The 22995-nt window shown below is 53.3% G+C and overlaps 1 protein-coding gene across 2 annotated transcripts in view; it reads left to right on the forward strand.

Annotated features, from left to right (window-relative positions):
* Positions 1-22995, forward strand: part of LOC140430125 (interleukin-6 receptor subunit beta-like) — a 548481-nt gene that overhangs the window by 489757 nt on the left and 35729 nt on the right. For both annotated transcript variants that reach the window (XM_072517643.1, XM_072517640.1), the window contains exon 14: positions 6285-6381. In XM_072517643.1, coding sequence (XP_072373744.1) covers positions 6285-6381 — 97 coding nt within the window. The remainder of the gene's footprint in view (positions 1-6284; positions 6382-22995) is intronic.

A 22995-nucleotide genomic window follows, 5' to 3' on the forward strand; every position in this document is an offset into this window, starting at 1 on the left:
GTACAGACCTGCCAGTGACAGAGGGAGACCATCCCACCTTGCTTTCATTCTCCCCACCAAACTAGAAATGTTGTACCTGCAGAGCCCCCCTCACTCCCGGGCAACCTGCACCCCCAGGTACCTAAAGTGAGTCCCTGCCATACGGAATGGCAGCCCCCCCACCCCTGCCCCCAACCCGGCCGAGACACCACAAAATACTCACTCTTGTCTAGATTTAGTTTGTACCCCTTGAAAGACCCAAACACTCGAAGCAGCTCCAATATTCCACCTATCGACACACTCGGTTCCGACACGTATAACAGCAAGACATTGGCATATAAGGACACCCTATGCTCTATCCCTCCCCGAATTATTCCTTTCCATACCCCCGAACTTCTTAATGCGATGGCCAATGGCTCAATCGTGAGTGCAAACAGCAGGGGGGCACAGGATATCCCTGCCTAGTCCCACGGTGGAGAGAAAAGTATCTCGAGCTGATGTTGTTTGTGTGGACACTCGCCCTCGGCTCCTTATATAGTAGCTTTACCCAGTTCACAAATCTTGTCCAATCCCAAACCGCTCCAGAACTGCCATCAAGTACCCCCATTCTACCCGGTCGAACACCTTCTCAGCGTCCAATGCCACAACCACCTCTGTTTCCTTCCCCTCCGCCGGTGCCATAACGACGTTCAATACTCATCTAACGTTTGAAAAGAGCTGCCTCCCTCTCACGAACCCCGACTGATCTTCACCTATCACCTTCGGGAGGCACTCCTCCAGCCTACCCACCAGTACCTTCGGCAATACTTTTGCGTCCACATTCAGAAGTGATATGGGCCTATACGACCCACACTACGTTGGATCCTTATCTTTTTTTAGCAACAGGGAAATCGATGCCTGCCCCAACGTTTGTGACAACACCTCCTTCCCTATCGCGTCTTCAAACATCCCCACCATCAGGGGTGCCAGCTTATCTTTGAATTTTTTATAATATTCTACCGGAAACCCATCCGGCCCTGCCACCTTCCCCGACTGCATGCTCCCAACCTCATCCTCTATCTCCTGCTCCACTATCGCCCCTTCGGATGTAATCCTGTCCTCCTCCCCTAACCTCAGGAAAAGGAGATTTACAGTCAGTGGGAGTCGACTTGAGGCGATCTCTGCCCTGGATGATGTTAAACTGTATATTCATAAGCCACCAACAGCAGTGCCCAGCATTGAATTCTGGCTGAGCCTATTGGTGGAATCATCTTGTCGTCCTTAAAGAGGCCGAGTAAGAGCTTATGGCCGTGGTCACCGTGAAATGACATCCGTGGATGTACTGGTGAAATTTCATTACTGCGAATATCACGGACAATCCTTCCATCTCAACCTGTACATAATGGCACTCGGTTTCTATCTCGTACTAACTTAACTACCCCAGCCACCTATCCTTCCTGCCCGTCCTTACGAAAAGTTACAACCCCCTGAATATTTAGTTCCCAGCTTTAATCTCCTTGCAACCACAACTCTGCAATGGCTAGAAGATCATATCCATTAACCTCAATTTGTGTCATTATTTATTTATTTTATGCTGAATACTCCATGCATTTAAGTCAAGAATGATAAATTTTACCATTTTACCATTTTTCCTCCTTTGACCCTATTTGCTGAAGCTTTTTTAATGTTTGAACACTATATCCCCCCCTGCCACACTCTGGGTGTCATCACCTAAATAACTGCCTTGCAATGCAGGCATACCCTTTTGCTTTGTAAGCCTATGTGTCACCTCTCCAGAACCATCCCCACTCTATTTAATTTATAGCCCTCTCTACTTACCTAGTTTTGCCGTTAGCAAGAACACTGGTCCCAGTATGGTTCAGGTGTAGGTCTTCCCAATGGTTCAGCCCCCAATTTCGCAGTACTGATGCCACAGAGTGAAACACACATTCCCATGAATTAATAAAAATATATAGAGGAAAAGAGAAATTCTGCTGCAGGGACAGGAAGATTGAGACAGAGACAGAAATTTGGACTGAGAGGCAGATTGAGATACTAACATACACTAGGTGAGTCACAGACTGAGAGACAGAGCAAGGCTTGGACTTGGACTTTTTGCACCCTGTCTGGAGCACAGAGTTGAAACAGTTCCGAACAGAGCAAATCCATCCGAGGAAACAGTGTTTGTGAACTTCTTTTTGTTCTGGAGAGTGGCCTTAAAAGCAATGTGGAGGCAGCAGAGGGACTGCTGAGTGCAGACCCATCTGAAAGGTCTGCTTCAGTGTTCCAATGCTTTGTCTCAGTTGTCAAACAAGAATAAGACAAAAAGCCATCCAGCACTCACCCTCACAATCCTTCAAACTCTTTCACAATCCCAATGTCCCCATCAAGACAATCCATGCACCTCATGACCCCTCACGGCCCCTCATACCCTCAATGCTAACCAATACCCCTTCAGCCACTCTCATGGCCCCTCATATACCCCATGCTAACTAATGCCCCTCCACCTATCCCCATTGCCCCTCATACCCCCATGCTAACCAATGCCCCTCCACTCTCACTCATGGCCCACCATAGCCTCTCTGCCAACTTAGTACCAATCGATTCCCCCACCCACCCTTTTCATTAACTGCCTCCATACCAACTGTCATGTGAGAGTCCCTTTCAGAAAAGTGTGTTTTATCAAATGGCTGCAGTGATGTCATTGTGGGGGTGGAGCTGGAATATGATTCTGGGTTTTTACTTTTGTTTTGAGCTGGAAGCTCTTTTTGGCCCTGTGTTTTAGTTTCGCTTTCAGTTGGAGAGCTGCATTCAACCAAGCAGATGTATGTTGGTCAATCTCTCTGTATGGTAAACAAAGGGGGGGATTCTCTGACCCCCCGCCGGGTCAGAGAATCGCCGGGGGGACGGCGTGAATCCCGCCCCCGCCGGCTGCCAAATTCTCTGGCGCCGGAGTTTTGGCGGGGGTGGGAATTGCGCCGCGCCAGTCGGGGGCCGTTGGCAGCGCCCCCCCCCCCCCCCCGGCGATTCTCCGGCCCGCGATGGGCCGAGTGGCCGCCCGTTTCGGCCGGTCCTGCCGACTAAATCACAACAGGTCCTTACCGGCAGGACCTGGCTCCACGGGTGGCCTGCAGAGACCTCGGGGGGGTGGGGGGGGTGGGTGGTGGGATCTTGCCCCGGGGGGTGCCCCCATGGTGGCCTGGCCCTCAATCGGGGCCCACCGATCGGGGCCCACCGCGGGCAGGCCTGTGCCATGGGGGCACTCTTTCCCTCCACAACGGCCGCTGTCAACCTCTGCCATGGCCGGTGCGGAGAAGAACCCGCCTGCGCATGCTCTGGGATGACACCAGCACATGCTGGTGCTCCCGCGCATGCGCCATCTCGTGCCGGCTGGCGCGGCGCCAAACACTCCACCGCCGGCCTAGCCCCTGAAAGTGTGGAGGTTCACACCACTCCTCAGCGCCGGAGTGGCCTGCCCCGCCGGTTCGCGGAGAATCCCGCCCAAGGTGTTTAGATGACTTGATAATTTAAGAGTGATAACTATTCTCTGTGGAAGATTCAAACCTATTGGGTGGGACTCTCGATCCTGAGGCTAAGCCATCGTAAACACCGTCACGTTTCTCGACAGCGTCAACATGGCCTCAGGAGCAGAAATTCTGACACCTACAGGGGGCCAGCATGGCACTGCAGCGGCCTACGCCACACCAGCAGCCAATCCCGGCATCAGATGGGCGCCGTGGGGTCCCTGCATGTGCAGTGGCACCAGCGCCAATGCGCGCATGCGCAGTGGGACCGGCGCATTTCTGCACATGCGCGGTGGCTCCCTTCTCGCGCCGGCCCCACCGCAACATGGCATAGGGCTACAGGGGCCGGCATGGAACAAAAGAGGCCTCCGGCCCGAGAGGTCGGCCCGCCATTCGGTAGGCCCCAATTGCAGGCCAGGCCGCCCCCAGATGCATCCATGCCGAAGTCCCGCTGGCGCCGTCCACATCTGTTCTTACCCGGTGGGAGCTCGGGTAAGATCTGGGGCAGCCTGGTGGGCCGTTCAGTCCATCCCGGGCCGAGAATCACCGGGGGGGGCCCCGTAGAGCGGCCCCCGACCGGCGCCGCGCCGGCGCCAATGGATCCGATTCTCCGTGTTCCGGAGAATTGGTGGACCGGCGTTGGGACGACGGGGTGAGAGAATCCCGGCCACTAATTTTGGCTGATGGATGTTGTTAGGAAAGTTACTAAGGGTTACCTGTAGAGTACTGTATCTTTTTTGGGGGGTTATCGGTGTTGGTAGTTGGTAAGATGCTTACTGCGGATTTATAAAATGCTAACTGGATTCATAGAATTTAAAAAAAATTTTGTTGAAAAATACTTGTAGTTCTCTGTTGCATCGCACCTGTAAAGTGGGCCCTTGTACTCCCCATAACCAAAATCTATTCAAAGTTGTGGGTCAGGTGAACTCCATGATATACTTTGGTGTTCTCTAAACTCTGGCCCATAATACCAACTCACCCTGTATCCACCACGGACAGACCTAACGACCCATGCTGAGATTAAATCAAGTTATTGATTGTCTTTGATGAATAAACAAAACAGTGTCATTAATTAGAAGAACACATTTACTGCACTTAACTTCCTTCAATCATGCATCACGAATCCTATAATGCCTACATTCAGGTTTATATTACGAGATGTAGTAAGATAGCATGCAGTGATTATTTTTTAAAACTGCAGCCAGTTTTGAAAAACATATTTAAAAGGCTGGGGATTTAAATTCAATGACAGCTTGACATGTCCTTTTGACAGTTCCCTCTAATAGTTCCAATGAGATAGGCAGTTCATTTGATTTTATCCACTTTTTACACACAAATATGTCTAATTTTAACAATCTCAAAGGGTACCTTGCTGCTTCACTCAGCAAACTTCACCAAAAGGTGTCCCTGGGTCCATAGGAAAGACTACGCTACTTCTCCAAATATCTCTGCTAACATTCGCCTCCCACGTCTCAAACTCTTATTTCGGACAATGCAGTCGACAAAATCAGATCAGCTTTCAGACAGCTGCACTTTAACATGTGCAGTTGCATCCACGAACTACAGAGATGCTATTTAAAACCTGGACCCATCCCTCTCATCGTGAAAATGGTGAGGACCAGTTTCAACCCTCCACAGACAGAGAGCCGCTCCAATTAAGTGAAAATTCAGTTCCAGGGATCAGCGACAGAGATACAGGGCTTGATTCTCCAATTTTGAGGCTATGTCCCCACGCCGGTGTGTGAACAGTGGAATTTTAGACAGAACATGGCGTAAAACTGCCACCGATCTTCTGTTTGGCTGGGGGCTGGAAGGCACGCCGCGTAGAGCACCCGGCTCCAGCTGCCAATATGGCCCGTAGAATTGCCGGGTCCGTGGCCGTGCATGCACATGGTGGCGGCCTGCAGCAGCTGCGCCATGCGACATGGCACCGGCCACTAGTGGACCCGGCCAGCCAAATAGTGCCCCCCCTTTGGACGGCTCGCGCACCCTGGACCATCCCCCACAGTGACCCCAGCCCCTGGTAAAGTCCCTCCTGCCTGCGGATTGGCCCTCCCCCGACTGTGGCGGCGCTGGACTGCGTCTGCAGCTGGCTCGCCAAATTCCTGATGGATGAGACCATGAGAGACTCACGCTGTCGGGAACTTGGCCGGTTGGGCTCGGAGCATCGGGGGGCGGGCCTCAGGTAACGTCTGGAGGGGGCGGAGTATCGCAAAAGCAGCGCTGCCCCAATTTGGTCAAAAACTTTGATTCTCCGGCCGATCGCCGAACCCGATTTCGGTGTCGATGACCGAAGAATCCCGCCCACCGAGTCAGAGACAGGTCAAAGGCCAGCTGGTCTTTCATTGCTCTTTCACATTCTCGCTTCATCTCTGTGGTGGTCACATGCAGTTTGCTGTGGCTGCTACTCATCAACATCTGTGAATGGCATGGTAGCACAGTGGTTAGCACCCGGGTCCCAAGTTCAATTCCCAGCTTCGGTCACTCTCTGTGTGGAGTCGGTATGTTCTCCCTGTGTCAGCGTGGGTTTCCTCCGAGTGCTCTAGTTTCCTCCCACAAGTCCCGAAAGATGTGCTGTTAGGTGAATTGGACATGCTGAATTTTCCCTCAGTGTTTCCGAACAGGTGCCGGAATGTGGCGACTAGAGGATTTTCACAGTAACTTCATTGCAGTGTTAATGTAAGCCTACTTGTGACAAAGTAAAAATTATTATTATTATTAAGGCAATTAATGTTTCTCTGAAGGTACTTAACAGATTTCCATGACTTCACTTCAGTAACTATCTTTGTTTTTTTCATGCAGATGATGAGAACATGCTGACCATCCTTAAATGGCTCTCCCCACTTCTCCTCTTACTGCCATCAATTCTGCTTTTGACGTATTTTCTTCATCGAAGAATGTAAGAGTCTCTATCCCCTGCAATAAGTACTGATCATGTTCAGTAACATATCTATAACATGGTGAATGTGAAAAAGGAAACTCCAATTCATCTCGAAGCACCAGTTAGATATCTCCCTACACTGAACAGTTTTACAGTCTACAGTCACACTGAATGGCGGCAGAACATTTTGAGGGGAAAAGATGAACAATGCAAGGTCATGTGTCGATATCTGTACCATTGACATAGGTAGAAAGAGGGGAGATGTCTTGCATAAAATTTTCAGGGAGCTAGGAAAGAAATTAAAAGGTCCCAATGCTATGTGCTAGTGAGTATGGAATATGGGAAGGGCTGAATGAGGGGATATGGAATCAAATGCGTGGCGGCACGGTGGCACAGTGGTTAGCACTGTTGTGTTACACCACCAGGGACCCAGGTTCAATTCCAACCTCGGATGACTGTGTGGAGTTTGCACTTTATCCCTGTGTCTGTGTGGGTTTCCTCCGGGTGCTCGGGTTTCCTCCCACAGTCCAAAGATGGGCAGGTTAGGTGGATTGGCCATGCTAAATTGCCCTTCAGTTTCCAAGTATGTGCAGGTTAGGTGGCATTGGGGGGATGGTGTGGGGCTGTGGGCCTAGGTGGGTGCTCTTTTGGAGGGTCAGTGCAGACTTTATGGGCACTATCGAGATTCTATGATTCTAAATAATTAGGGGCTGAAGAGATGTTGCAAGAGGGAGAGCTTTGGATGCATGGGACACTGGGATATTTTCTTGGGGATGTGGGACTTGTACAAGCCAGATGGGTTGAACCTAAAGAGGATGGGAATAAATATTGTGCTGGGCAGGTTTACTAGTTGTTACAACTAGTAAGCAGTCAATTATAGCCCCACTTGACCCGGACTCACAACACAAGTGAATTAACCAATTGTCCTTAGAAAAATACCCAAACGCTTTGACCCTTCACTGCCCAATAATTAAAGTCACCAGGTTTGTAAATGCAAACACAATGGGCGGGTTCTCCATCCAGTGATGCTGGAATTGTGAATTGCAGTTGTGCGGAGAATTGCACTTCAGCTGAAAATCGAGATCGGCATGCTCCGGCACCTTGATAGTGGCGTAAATGCATTCTATGCCATGTGCTGGCGTGGGCATGTAAATTGTACAGTAATGGCTATTAGCATATAATTGACAGGCCCTACCCAGTATTTCCAAGCCTCCCGCGATGCTCTGCCTCCACCAGGCAGAAGTGATGATGGTGTGGTTCACTTGTGGTATTTAAAATCAGGAAACAGGCGCCTTGGCCGATGAGGAAGAAAGAGGAGGTAAGACATGTTTCCAAAGGCACAACGGTGGGCAAACCGTTGTGCTGCAGGCCAGAAGGCGTCTGCCAGGGCTGGGGGATGTGACGTGGGGTGACCAAGAGATGGGCCATGGTGTCACGTGTCCCCCCGGGACCGGGGTGTCCATGCACGGACTACCATTGCCGCAGCCTGCAAGGCACCCACCTAGCTGTGCATCCCACTGACTGCCCACTGTGTCCCACTGCCCCACTGTAAGAGCAGCAGGTGATCCAAAGCGCATGCTCTTCTGGCAGATGCATGTATAGTGGCCATCAGCATCCTCCCTGACACTCTGCTCCCCCCAGGGCAGACATCCCGCCATGACACCCCCAGCTAACCCACCCCACAGGGCGACCAGTTATCAGCAAGCTTTGCACGCCCACTGAGCCCCTGCCCCCATCCATCCTGTCCCCAGACAAGGAGGCACTGCACAAAAGACCCACAGCACACCGCAGCTACGGTTTCAACAGGTGCTCCTCCCCCTACACCTGGCAGACGAGCTCCACCTGTGGGCCCTGCCTGCACGCATGCCACCGATCAGTGGTGCACTGCACCCCCCCCCCCCCACCCCATCCACAATCCTGCTGGCGGGGTTTCACATGGCCCATCCAAGATGGCAAAGGACAGGCGCCAAAGAGCATATCGCTGGCATTGGTAGCACCAGCCACCAGTATCCCCGTTGGAAGGGACAGGTGGTGGAGTCAGAGGCCCACTGGCACCAGGCACCAACGGGGTCAGCGGTGTGGTGCAGATGGCAAAGTGTCAGGGGGAGCAACCAGAGCTGCGAGTGGGAATGGGAGGGGGTGGCCGTGTGGTGGACATGCGGGGAAAGGGGCTGTAATGCAGGCCAGGGATACCATGCAACCCATTGGACCTGGTTGGCACGGGACTATTCACCATGCTAACATGTCTCCCCTTTCCCCCCAGCAGTAAATGGAGTTTGGTTTCGAGCCAGGTGCAATTGGTATCTGCCTAGCTGCCACAGACCTAACAGATGCATTGAGACTGCATGAGCAGGGGCTGCTCTGGGAGGACCCTGCAGAATAGGACCTTGCCCCAGAGGAGCAGGAACTAGTTGGTGATGATGGACAGCCTGCCGCCAACAAGCCAAGGAGAAGGTGGGGAGGAGGCATTGCATCAGACCTTGTGTATACCGGCAGCGGCTGACATATGAGGACCTGCCGGACCGAACGTGCCGCGCCGACTGTGGCTGAGTAGGGGGACTCTGAGATATCTGTGCCAGATCATGGACCATTTAGAACCACGGGGGAGGAGACCTGCTCCCAGTGGCCATCAAGGTGACGGTCACCCTGAATCTCTTTGCAAGGGGTCCTTGCAGGCACCGAGTGGGGACCAGTCTGCAATCTCAGAGACCTCAGTCCACAGCTGCATCCGTGCCGTTACGGAGGCCCTGTATGCCCGGTCGGCATACTACATCCATCAAGTTGCCTGGGCAGTGGGTTTCGCCGCCATCACTGGGATGCCCCATATATGACGGGCAATTGATGGAACCTGTGTCCCCCCTATGAACACCACCGCATGATGTGGTGCCCTTCACAGACCAAAAGAGATTTCATATCCTCAATGTGCAGTTGGTGTGCACATCACGCATGTCTGCACTCAACACCTGGGTAGTGTGCACGATGCCTTCATTCTGGTGCACTCGATGATGCTCAACACATTCAAGATGCTCCCCCAGGTGAGCGGCTGGCTCCTGGGCAACAGGGAGTATCCGTTGCGCTCATGGCTGATGACACCCAGAGACCAACATGGAGCAACGCTACACCGATGCCCATGCTGCGACCAGGGAGTGATCAAACAGTGGTTTGTCATCCTCAAGATGCGGTTCAGGTGCCTGAACTGCTCTAGCGGGGCAGCCGAGGGGCCGGATGTTTGGAGGGCAGCCCGGCCCCAGGAACCAGCTGCCGCCCAGAGGGGTCCCGGGCTCCTGGAGCATCCAGTCCTAGCCACAGTGGAGATGCATTCAGAGACCCAGGGACTATGGGAGCGGATGATGGCCAGTGTCCAGCATCTGCAAATGCAGGTGGAGGAGACCACCCGCGTGCAGGATCAGGGGGTGGTGCCGGTCATGCGTGCCACCCAACCCAAAGCCGTACTGGTGGCTTCCACTGTGGAGGCAATGGGGGCGACGGTGTCGGATGCGGGTCAGCGTGTGCAAGGCCTGGGCATTCAGTGCAGGCGGGGGCCGAGGCCCAGGACAGGGCTGCCCTCTCACAGGCAGCCATGTGCCAGAGCCACCTGGAGATTGCAGTGGCGCTCCTCCGCATGGCCCACTCACAGCAGGCCATTGCTGAGAGCATCGGCAGCATTGCCCAAGCGCAGGCCGGCATGGCACAGACACAGAGGGAGTTGACCGAGTCCCAGAGGGATGTGGCCCAGTCCCAAAGGAACGTGGCCCATTCACTGGCAGATGTGACACAGACCCTCAGGGTGGTGGCACAATTGCAGCGTGATGTGGTGCAGTCCCAGCCGGAGAGGGTCCACTACCTGTGCTCCATGGCTGTGAGCATGCAGCCCCTGGTCGAGACCAGAGTGGGCCTCCAGGACTGGGAGCGCCAGGTGGCGGGAGGGGGGAGGGCCTCAGGGGATGGCTCCTTTCGCACCCCATCCCAGGGAGAAGCCCGGGGGACATCGATCACCCCGAGGGAGAAGAGGTGCTGCGGCCCATGCTGGTGACCCCAGCAGGGGAGGTCTGGAACACTGCAGCACCTCGGACTCCCACCACCCCACCCCACCCCCACCTCCTCCTGCCTCCTGTCCCTGGTGCATCTGGTGGGGGACGAATGAAGGCCCCGTGGGTGGACCGTGCCCCCCCCACCCCCCGCCTCAACCGTCCACGGCACCCCCTCCCCAACGATTCCACAGGAGCGTGTGATAGACTGGCCAGCTCGCATGCAGGAATAACCCAGGTGAAACTTTCTACTGTAGGGATGAGTCAGGCATTGTCAAACGATGTGGAGCACGGAGCTCATCGCATAGCGGGCTCATCATCCTCCATCCCGTGGACCAGACCCGCTGTCACTACCAACCCAGTGCCGCCAGCTCCTAGCACCAGAGGTATGTATAACGGAGGGGGTGTGCATGCGAGTGGTTTGGTGGTGTGGGAGGTGAGGGTGTTCGGTGGTGTGGGAGGTGAGGGTGTTCGGTGGTGTGGGAGGTGAGGATGTTTGGTGGTGTGGGAGGTGAGGGTGTTCGGTGGTGTGGGAGGTGAGGGTGTTCGGTGGTGTGGGAGGTGAGGGTGTTCGGTGGTGTGGGAGGTGAGGGTGTTCGGTGGTGTGGGAGGTGAGGGGGTTTGGTGGTGTGGGAGGTGAGGGGGTTTGGTGGTGTGGGAGGTGAGGGTGTTCGGTGGTGTGGGAGGTGAGGATGTTCGGTGATGTGGGAGGTGAGGGTGTTCGGTGGTGTGGGAGGTGAGGGGGTGTGGGAGGTGAGGGGGTTCGGTGGTGTGGGAGGTGAGGCTGTTCGGTGGTGTGGGAGGTGAGGGGGTGTGGGAGGTGAGGATGTTCGGTGATGTGGGAGGTGAGGGTGTTCGGTGGTGTGGGAGGTGAGGGGGTGTGGGATGTGAGGGGGTTTGGTGGTGTGGGAGGTGAGGGTGTTCGGTGGTGTGGGAGGTGAGGGTGTTCGGTGGTGTGGGAGGTGAGGGGGTGTGGGAGGTGAGGATGTTCGGTGATGTGGGAGGTGAGGGTGTTCGGTGGTGTGGGAGGTGAGGGTGTTCGGTGGTGTGGGAGGTGAGGGTGTTCGGTGGTGTGTGAGGTGAGTGCCTTCGGTGTTGAGGGGTTGTGGGATGGTGGTGTCCGTGTCCCTGGCCAGAGACCCCCCTCCCCCCTAGTCGGTGAAGCATGTCGTGACGGGTGCGTCCCGTGCGCGCTGGTCCTGGCGATAGCGCTGTCTTGATCTTTGATGTAGTGATCTTTGTATGGGCATATACATAAGGGGTTAATGAGAAATTGGAAGATCACTAGAGGGCAGCACAGGCGGGTATAAAAGCCAGATGCAAGCAGCCCTCTCGCTCTTGGTGATTAGACTGTGACGAGAGCAGGAGCATTGATCTAGCTCAGGGTGACTAGTGTGGTCAGACATAGCTACTGTATATAAACTTTGTAACCTTTTTACTGGTATTGATCTTGAAATACAGAACTCACACAGTTGTTAACTTAGTTACTCAATAAACCTTTCAATGCCTCTGGACAACTTTGAACCTTCTTCATCAAGGTACAGAAAGCCTCTTCAACAACTGGATTGAATAACGCATGTAGCGCACAGTAGTGCTACCAAACACTCGACAGTAAGGTAACAAAAGACCCCTCCCCCTCATCCTCCTCGCTGGACGAGGCCTGCCCTTCCTCCTCAATCTTCTCTAGCACATCGCCGCTCTGCTGGGCTATATTGTGGAGGACGCAGCAGGCCACCACGATGTGGGCGACCCTCCTAGCCTAGTACTGGGGGGCCCTCCAGAATGGTCCAGGCACCTGAAGCGCATCTTCTGGATCCCGAAGCACCTCTTGACCACATCCATGGTTGGCGTATGGCCGTCATTATAGTGGGTCTCCGCGTCAGTCTGTGGCCTCCGTATAGGCGTCATCAGCCACAACCGCAACGGGTAACCCCTGTCGCCAGTAGTGCGAGTGCGCCAGTATGAACGGGTCATATACATTGCCCGGGTATCAGGCGCAGACATGCATAATCCGCATCTGATGGTCACACGCCAGCTCAATGTTCATGGAGTGGTAGCCCTTCCTGTTCGTGAACAGTGACCTGTTATCCGCCGGTGGCCATCGGGCGACATGCATCCCATTGATCACCCCCTGGACCCGGGGCATCCCGGCGATGGCAGTGAACCCCGCTACCCGGGCATCCTGGTAGGTGCGATCCACATGATACTGCTCCACCTGGGCATACAGGGCATCAGTGACAGCACGGATCCACCTGTGCGCCGATGCCTGGGAAATCCTGGGCAGGTCCCCACTCGGTGACTGGAACAACCCAGTCGCGTAGACATTCAGCGCGACCGTCACCTTGATGGCCAAGGGGAGCGGATGTCCTCCCCCATACCCCTGCGGTGCCAGGTGTGCCATCCTCTGGCAGGTATGTCTGACTGTCTCCCTGCTCAACCGCACTCTCCTTCTGCATGAGCGGTCCGGGAGGTCCTCATAGGACATGCGGTACCGGTGCACGCGGGGCCTCATCCGGCACCTCCTCCCTCTCCTCCTCCCACTTCTCAGCCTGTTGGACGGCAGGCCCTCCAGCCTGAGCGGCTGCCACCTGCCCCTCTGCAGCCCGCTCCTCTGCTGCAGCCTCCGCCTCCTCTGCATGGCCCCTGCTCATGCTGCCACAGGGCATTATGCAAGGCTGCAGCCATCGCCACGGCGGCCAGCATCGCAGATTGATGACCAAAAGCCATTATTTTCTGCAGGAGGTGAAAGGCAAACATGACAGCATTGTGGATAGCACAATTGCTTCACAGCTCCAGGGTCCCAGGTTCGATTCCGGCTTGGGTCACTGTCTATGCGGAGTCTGCACATCCTCCCCATGTGTGCGTGGGTTTCCTCCAGGTGCTCCGGTTTCCTCCCACAGTCCAAAGATGTGCAGGTTAGGTGGATTGGCCATGATAAATTGCCCTTAGTGTCCAAAATTGCCCTTAGTGTTGGGTGGGGTTATTGGGTTATGGGGATAGGGTGGAGGAGTTGACCTTGGGTAGGGTGCACTTTCCAAGAGCTGATGCAGACTCATTGGGCCGAATGGCCTCCTTCTGCACTGTAAATTCTATGATGATGCATACACCCGTGCCCAACCAGGTACCATGGGCTACACAGTGGTCCTCGTTGGCACCGCGAGCCCGATCCACACATGTAACCCCCCTTATCCCCGCACCCCGGCCCCGTCAGTGCCACCGCCCCTGGCCCCTGTCACTGCTGCCAGGGGCACCGTTGTCTGGCACTGCCCTCACTGGGGGTTGCCATCGATGTGGCCCTGGGTGGTGCCCCGGTGGCTGGCTGCCGGTTGGGTGGGGTGGCCGAGGGGCGGGGGAATGCCCATCCATACGGCCATTGTCACTGCATGCACCCAGGGGCTGGGGTTGTGGCCAGCAAGATGGCCACCGTAATGGTGGTCAGTGCCTGGGCACCACCCCTGTCCTGTGCGGGGGCTTGCCGGCTGCTCGGCCTATTCCGCCCCCCCCCCCCAGGGCAGCCCACAGTGGCCTGCAGCCCACAATCACCCCACGCCACTTCCTACCTCCTCTCTCTAAATCAGCAGCCAGGACACCTGGTTCACGATTTTTTAAAGCACATTAGAAACACGCCATCGGGAAATCGGCCCAACTGAGGTGCTGAATCGCGGAGGCCCCAGAGAATCGGGCATCAGGCCCGCTAATGATATGCCTACTGTACTTTCAGGCCGCTCACTGCGTTTCCGTCAGGGTGAATGTATTCACCAGAATAAGTTGTCTGTAGAGTACTGTAATATGATCCCTTTTCCATGTAGTGTACTGGAACCCTGGTGGGCTCCGCCTCTTGCTCCGCCCCCCCGGACGGTACATAGACCGGCCGCCTGGGGGCGGCGCTCAGTTGTTACAGCGATCTCAGGCAGGCAAGTTCTTGTGTAATAAAGCCTATGTTCTCTCACTCTCATCGTCTAGCAGTGGATTAATGGTACATCACCATCGTTTTTGGGGGGCCGGAGAATCACGATTTGGCATCAAATCGGCATATAACCCGATTTTGGCGTCGGAAGCTATTTTCCGCCCGATCACGTTTCCCGATTTCGCCGTCGGCTAACAGAGAATCCAACCCCTTATCTCCATTTAGCAATACGGACTGAAACATTTTGTGCTTTCCAAATTTCAACTGTTTTCTTTACATTCAGAATCAAAGGGTGGCATGTTATTGTCTCCATTAACTTTTTGGTTGTGGTTAACAGATGTGGTGGCAAAATCACCACATAACTTTTAAAAGGAATTGATTACTGATTATTTAATCTCCTTTGCCATTTGCTTCCTTTACCTTGAAAAGGCATTGTGCACCTTTGAAAGAATGTGAGTTACTCAGCTGTTCATTTGGGATCATGTAATGATTTAGGCCAGGCCTTTGAGATTGGCCAATTAGAATACGAGTTTCCTGATTAGTGGCCCAATCAGGGAACCCCTTTCTGTGTATATAACAGGGAGTGTCAGATCCTCTGCACTCCCAGTGTAGACAGCAAGCTGAATGCACCTGGTTGTTCAGCTGTTGGTTTTGTAAATAAAAGGTGAACGGACTTCTGCCTCCGTGGACTTATTACAGTGGCGATGAGGAAAATGGAATGACCCAAAGGAACCTGCTCATTATCAGCTGCCACATATTGAGAGTAAATGCCTTTATTTGGGAAGTTGGGCTCTTTTGACCCTACAGTGGAAGACTGGGCCCAATATGCAGAGCGGATGCAGTACTTTTTTTAGAGCAAACTATATAATTCCGGATAAAAAGCAACGGGTCATTCTGCTGACCGTGTGGGCCGGCAGCTTTTTCCATTATGCGCAGTCTCACTTTTCCTGAGGCACCGGACACGAAAACTTTCCAGGAATTGACGGACTTAGTAAAAGAGTACTATGACCCTAAGCCACCTCTGATCCTGCGAAGGTGCCGGTTTTATGTAGAGTAACTGGTTCGGCCTTTAATGGTAGTGGAAGGTGCGGGACCAAGCATATTGGGACGAAACTGGATAAAAGAGATCCAGCTGGATTGGGTAAACATTTTCCAGCTGGAAAATGGTCACCTGAGTGAATTCCTGTGCAGATACCAGGGGTTGGATTCTCCCAAAAATGGGACTGGATGGAACTATGTCCCCATGCCGGTGTAAAAACGCTGGTGTTTTACTCTGTAGATACCTGGGAAAAGTAGAGCCGATTCAATGACCTGCAGTGGGCTAGCAGGGACCCAGAGTAGCTCACACAGCTTTCCAGGAGTTAAGATCTTTTTTAGGACTGGTAACATACTATGGAAAGTTCATACAGAACAGGGCTCCCATCCTGGACCCCTACACCAATTACTAAAAAATGGGCAAGCCTGGGAGTGGTCTGCCCACCAAGACAGGGCTTTCAAGAAGATCAAACAACAGCTCTCCTCAGAAAACGTCTTGGCACACTATGACCCCAGGAAAGTGTTGGTGCTCACTTGCGACGAGCTCCATGTGGAGTTGGGGCAGTTTTGGCACACGGAGGGCAAAACGGACAGGAAGGGCCTATAGCATTTGCTTCAGGGCTTTCGCAACAGCAGAATGAAAGTATGGCCAAATTGAAAAACAAGGACTGGCTGTGATCTTCGTGGTGAAGAAATTTCACCAGTACTATTATGGGTGTAAATTCACAATAATCACAGACCACAAGCCATTGTTGAGCTTGATGAAAGAAGACAAAGCAGTGCCACCAATATCTTTGGCTCGGATCCAATGCTGGGCCCTACTACTGGCAATGTTCCTATGTCAACTGGATCATCAACCGGGAACCTGGGTGGCAAATGCCGATGCACGAAGCAGGCTGCCATTATCGGACACCCCACCATTGGTACCCAGAATAGTAAGAAACGGTGATGACACTACATTTCCTGGGCCCCTTCCGGTGGCCGCACAAAACATTTGTTTGTGGACACAAAGAGACCCGGTTTTAGCAAAAATAAAACACATGGTGCTAATGGGGGAGATGGAAAGACCAGTCCAGGTGAAATACCACCCCTAATGGAGCAGAAGAGAGCAGATCACTGTGGAAGATGGGGTACTGCTATGGGGGGCTCGAGTAATAGTTCCAAGTCAAGGCCGTCGAGCCATACTGGCTGAACTACATCATGGGCACCCTGGAGTCTCAGTTTGGGTTGAAAAAACAGTCAGCAGCATCAGTAGACACTAAACGATCGTGCTGGCTATTCAACTATAGGACAACCCCACACGCCACAACGGGTATAGCACCGGCAGAGCTACTCGTGGGCAGATGACTCTGAAACAGGCTGAGCCTACTATTGCCAAATTTAGGCAGAAGAGTTGAAAGACACCAAGAGACCCAATGCAGGGGCCACGCCGAGAAAGGCAGTGCAACAAGGGTGAAAAGGTATAGGTCAGAAATTAGGCCCCACATGGGTAGCAGGAACGGTCAAGGCCAGGACTGGACCTGTGCCGTATCAGGTACGTGTTTGAGAACACATCGTAAAGAAGCACCTGGACCAGGTACGGGCCTCAAATTTGGTTCCTTCCCCGGAGCTGACTCAGACTAGTATACCGAGGACCATGGAGAGTCCTCCCCGACAAACTATTCACGCCCCTTCGACACCACTTGTGAGGACATCTGACCCGGACATGGACACCGTGAATGATGCCGCGGCTGTCCCCCTGCCGCCAGAGGAAGCGGGCAAACCGCCCCTCAGGCGCTTTCATCGAAAAAGACGGGCTCCTAGCCGTTACACCCACCCCTACATCGGAGGCCGTAGTGGAGGAGCCGGACCCGGCGCAGAAATTAAACCGGAGACCTGTGAGTGACGAGGACCACGGGGGCTCCTCGGACTTTGGGGGGGGGAGGGGTGTAATGACTTAGACCAGGCCTTTGAGATTGACCAATTAGAATAAGAGTTCCCTGATTCGTGGCACAATCAGGGAACCCCTTTCTCTGTATATAACGGGGAGTGTCAGATCGTCTGCTCTCCCGGTGGAGACAGCAAGCTGAATGCACCTGGTTGTTCGGCTGTTGGTTTTGTAAATAAAAGGAATTCAGGTGAAGGGGCTTCTGCCTCCGTGGACTTATTACATAGAACTGTACAGCACAGTACAGGCCCTTTGGCCCACGATGTTGTGCCCAACTAGTTTGAAACTAAGATCAAATCAACCCGCTCCCAAACATTCTAGTGCACTCCATATGCCTATCCAATAATCGCTTGAAAGTTCCTAAAGTGCCCGACTCCACTACCATAGCTGGGAGTGCGTTCCATGCCCCAACCACTCTGAGTAAAGAACCTACCTCTGACATCCTTCCTATATCTTTCACCATGAACCTTATAGTTATGCCCCCTTAGAACAGCTATATCAACCCGAGGAAAATGTCTTATCTATCCCTCTCATCATCTTATACACCTCAATTAAGTCACCTCTCATCCTCCTTCACTCCAATGAGAAAAACCTAGCTCCCTCAACCTTTCCTCATAAGATCTACCCTCCAATCCAGGCAGCATCCTGGTTGCACTCTTTCCTATGCTTCCACATCCTTCCCATAGTGAGGTGACCAGAATTGCACACAATACTCCAAATGTGGTCTAACCAAGGTCTTGTACAGTTGCAGCATAACCTCACGGCTCTTAAACTCAATCCCCCTGTTAATAAATGGTAACACACTACAGGCTTTCTTCACGGCTCTATCCACTTGGGTGGCAACTTCAGAGATTTATGGACATCCCCTGGGCCGGATGGGATTTATCCTAGGATTCTCTAGGAAGCTAGGGAGGAGATTGCAGAGCCTTTGGCTTTGATCTTTACGTCGTCATTGTCTACAGGAATAGTGCCTGAAGACTGGAGGATAGCAAATGCTGTCCCCTTGTTCAAGAAGGGGAGTGGAGACAACCCAGGTAACTATAGATCAGTGAACCTTACTTCTGTTGTGGGCAAAGTCTTGGAAAGGATTATAAGAGATAGGATTTATAATCATCTAGAAAGGAATAATTTGATTCGGGATAGTCAACACGGTTTTGTGAAGGGTAGGTCATGCCTCACAAACCTTATTGAGTCCTTTGAGAAGGTGACCCAACAGGTGGACGAGGGTAAACAGTTGATGTGGTGTATATGGATTTCAGTAAAGCGTTTGATAAGGTTCCCCAAGGTAGGTATTGCAGAAAATACGGAGGCATGGGATTGAGGGTGATTTAGTGGTTTGGATCAGAAATTGGCTAGCTGTAAGAAGACAGAGGGTTGTGGTTGATGGGAAATGTTCAGACTGGAGTCCAGTTACTAGTGGTGTACCACAAAGATCTGTTTTGGGGCCACTGGTGTTTGTCATTTTTATAAATGACCTGGAGGAGGGCGTAGAAGGATGGGTTTACAGATGACACTAAAGTTGGTGGAGTTGTGGACAGTGCGGAAGGATGTTGCAGGTACAGAGGGACATAAATAAGCTGCAGAGCTGGGCTGAGAAGTGGCAAATGGAGTTTAATGCAGAAAAGTGTGAGGTGATTCATTTTGGAAGGAGTAACAGGAATACAGAGTGCTGGGCTAATTCTTGGTAGTGTGGATGAGCAGAGAGATCGTGGTGTCCATGTACGTAGATCTCTGAAAGTTGCCACCCAGGTTGATAGGGTTGTTAAGAAGGTGTACGGTGTGTTAGCTTTTATTGGTAGAGGGATTGAGTTTCGGAGCTGATGTGTTGGGTGCTCTGGATCCGTTGAACACATACAGGCCACCAACACTTAAAATAGTGCAAAACTATTTTATTAAGTCAGAAACTGTTGAACATACTTTCCCTGTGGGTTAACACGATATTAGATTGAACTAAAGACCTATGCCTTGTCCTAACCAGTCTATGCACTCAGCACATGGTGAAGATCTGTGCTGCAAGCTGTAAGCTCTGTCCTACCAGGAGGCTGCAGCTCGAATGAGCAGGAACTCTGATGCCCCCTGTCTTTATAGTGCATGTGCTCTAACCGGTGATTGGCTGCGGTGTGTGTGTTGATTGGTCCCGCTGTGTGTCCATCAGTATGTGTGTATCTGCACCATGATATACTGGTGTATATTATGACATCCCCCCTTTTATAAAAGAATGTATATGTGTGGCAATAAATAATGTAAGGTGAGAATGTTCCTAACTACGTGTGGGGTGCGAAGACATATTTACAGGACTACGTACATGAGAACTAAGCTATTTACATGGGAAGGTGCCTGGTGCAGAGAAGCAGTATGCAACAAGAATAACGAGATGAACACTATTGTAGCGCACAAAGACTCACGAGAGACGAATAGAGATGAAGTCGATGAGGCTTTATTAAGCGTGACTTGTTCCCCGCAGTTCAGCAACAGACTGGCCTGCGGGGGAGAACTCCTGGTTCTTATACTCCACCTTCAGGGCGGAGCTAGGGATCAACAGCCAACCAGGACCCGGGATCTGTCAGCCAATGACATCACGGCTTCACAGTCCCACATGACCCCTAATGCATACTACCACATTCACCCCTTGTTAAAAATGAACCCGGCAGGGTGGTGCTTCGCATGGTGGTAGGGGTTTACAAGGCTGGTCCTGGGAGGAAAAAAAACTTCTGCATGTCATCACAGTGCCCTACACTGGGCTATGTACAGGGTTTTTTTTTGTTTTGAACTATTTATTCGTAAGAGGGAAAAAAAGGAAAAAAAAATTCTCGTGAAAGTCCACAACATTCTAATGTTACACCGATGCCACGAGTCGGTCGGGCCGTCTGGTCGTCCTTGTCGATCGCCTCAGCCCCGGTGGTGGTGGTGCTTGTTCCAGTGTTGTCGTCTCCGGGAGCTTTACGGTTTCAGCTTCAGCTTCACTTCTGGTCGGACCTGGGAGGAGGACCGATCCTCCCGGGAAGGGGGCTGTCGCGGGGTGTGCCGGTGGCAGGGAGGGGGCGATTGGTGACGAGGGGGTGTGCGTGTTGCCGGCGGGCGCCAGATCTCGCAGGGAGACCGTGTCCTGTCGGCCGTCGGGGTACTCCACGTAGACGTACTACGGGTTCGCGTGGAGGAGGTGAACCCTCTCGACCAACGGGTCCGACTTGTGCGCCCGCACATGTTTCCGGAGCAAGATGGGTCCTGGGGCCGCCAGCCAGGTCGGCAGCGACGTCCCAGAGGAGGACTTCCTGGTGAAGACAAGGAGGCGCTCATGAGGTGTTTGGTTAGTGCTAGTACACAGTAGCGACCGGATGGAGTGGAGGGCGTCCGGGAGGACCTCCTGCCACCGTGAAACTGGGAGATCCCTGGACCGTAGGGCCAGTAGGACGGTCTTCCAGACCTCTCTACTTGCTCGTTCCCCCGGGGGTTGTAGCTGGTCGCCCTGCTCGAGGCTATACCCTTGCTGATCAGGAACTGGCGCAGCTCGTCACTCATGAAGGAGGACCCCCTGTCGCTATGGACGTATGCGGGGCAACCGAACAGTGTGAATATGGTGTTAAGGGCTTTAATGACTGTGGCCGCTGTCATGTCAGGGCAGGGGATGGCGAAGGGGAAACGGGAGTACTCGTCCACCACGTTCAGGAAGTATGTGTTGCGGTCGGTGGAGGGGAGGGGCCCTTTGAAATCCAGACTGAGGCGTTCAAAGGGACGGGAAGCCTTGATCAGGTGCGCACTATCCGGCCTGAAAAAATGCGGTTTGCTCTCTGCGCAGATGTGGCAGTTCCTTGTGACTGTACGGACCTCCTTCACGGAGTAGGGGAGGTTGCGGGACTTTATAAAATGGTAGAACCGAGTGACCCCCGGGTGGCAGAGGTACTCGTGGAGGGTTTGGAGACGGTTAATTTGTGCGTTGGCACATGTGCCGCGGGATAGGGCATCGGACGGCTCGTTCAGCTTTCCGGGACGGTACAAGATCTCATAGTTGAAGGTGGAGAGCTCGATCCTCCACCTTAAGACCTTGTCATTTTTAATTTTGCCCCGCAGTGCATTATCGTACATGAAAGCTACTGACCGTTGGTCAGTGAGGAGAGTGAATCTCCTGCCGGTCAGGTAATGCCTCCAATGTCGCACAGCTTCCACTATGGCTTGGGCTTCCTTTTCCACTGAGGAGTGGCGGATTTCTGAGGCGTGGAGGGTCCGGGAGAAAAAGGCCACGGGTCTGCCCGCTTGGTTAAGGGTGGCCGCTAGAGCTACATCGGAGGCGTCGCTCTCGACCTGGAAGGGGAGGGACTCGTCGATGGCGCGCATCATGGCCTTTGCGATATCCGCTTTGATGCGGCTGAAGGCCTGGCAAGCCTCTATCGACAGAGGGAAGGTCGTGGTCTGTATTAGGGGGCGGGCCTTGTCTGCGTACTGGGGGACCCACTGGGCGTAATATGAAAAGAACCCCAGGCAGCGTTTTAGGGCTTTTGAGCAGTGAGGGAGGGGAAATTCCATGAGGGGGCGCATACGTTCGGGGTCGGGGCCTATTATCCCATTGCGCACTACATATCCCAAGATGGCTAGCCGGTTTGTGCTAAAAACGCACTTGTCCTCGTTGTATGTGAGGTTCAAGGCTTTAGCGGTCTGGAGGAATTTTTGGAGGTTGGCGTCGTGGTCCTGCTGATCGTGGCCGCAGATGGTTACGTTGTCGAGATACGGGAACGTGGCCTGCAACCCGTGTTGATCAACCATTCGGTCCATCTCTCGTTGGAAGACTGAGACCCCGTTTGTGACGCCAAATGGGACCCTTAGGAAGTGGTATAATCGCCCATCTGCCTCGAAGGCTGTGTACTTGCGGTCACTTGGGCGGATGGGGAGCTGATGGTAGGCGGACTTGAGGTCCACGGTGGAGAAGACCTTAAATTGGGCAATCCGATTGACCATGTCGGATATGCGGGGGAGAGGGTATGCATCTAGCAGTGTGTACCTGTTGATGGTCTGGCTATGGTCTATGACCATCCTTTGCTTCTCCCCTGTCTTTGCTACTACCACCTGTGCTCTCCAGGGACTACTGCTGGCCTGGATTATGCCTCCCTTCAGTAGCCGCTGGACTTCGGACCGAATGAATGTCCGGTCCTGGGCGCTGTACCGTCTGCTCCTAGTGGCGACGGGTTTGCAACCCGGGGTGAGGTTTGCAAACAAGGATGGGGGCTCAACTTTGAGGGTTGCGAGGCCGCAGATAGTGAGTGGGGGTATTGGGCCGCCGAATTGGAAAGTTAGGCTCTGCAGATTGCACTGGAAGTCTAATCCTAGTAATGTGGGCGCGCAGAGTTGGGGAAGGACGTAGAGCCTGTAGTTTTTAAACTCCCTCCCTTGCACCGTTAGGGTCACTATGCAGAAGCCTTTGATCTGTACGGAGTGGGATCCTGCAGCTAGGGAAATCTTTTGCGCACTGGGATGGATGGTCAAACAACAGCGTCTTACCGTGTCGGGGTGGATGAAGCTTTCTGTGCTCCCGGAGTCGACCAGGCATGGTGTCTTGTGCCCGTTGATCAGCACCGTTGTTGTCGTCGTCTGGAGCTTCCGGGGCCGTGCTTGGTCCAGCGTCATTGAGGCCAGACGTGGTCGTAGTGCTTCAGCGTCTTCCTCGAACCCCGTGGAGCCTTCGATGCTGGGGTCCATTGTTGCCGTCCAAGATGGCGGCGGGGGTAAACAAAATGGCCGTCCCC

Source organism: Scyliorhinus torazame, chromosome 1, assembly GCF_047496885.1.
Source record: "Scyliorhinus torazame isolate Kashiwa2021f chromosome 1, sScyTor2.1, whole genome shotgun sequence".
Taxonomy (NCBI): Eukaryota; Metazoa; Chordata; class Chondrichthyes; order Carcharhiniformes; family Scyliorhinidae; genus Scyliorhinus; species Scyliorhinus torazame.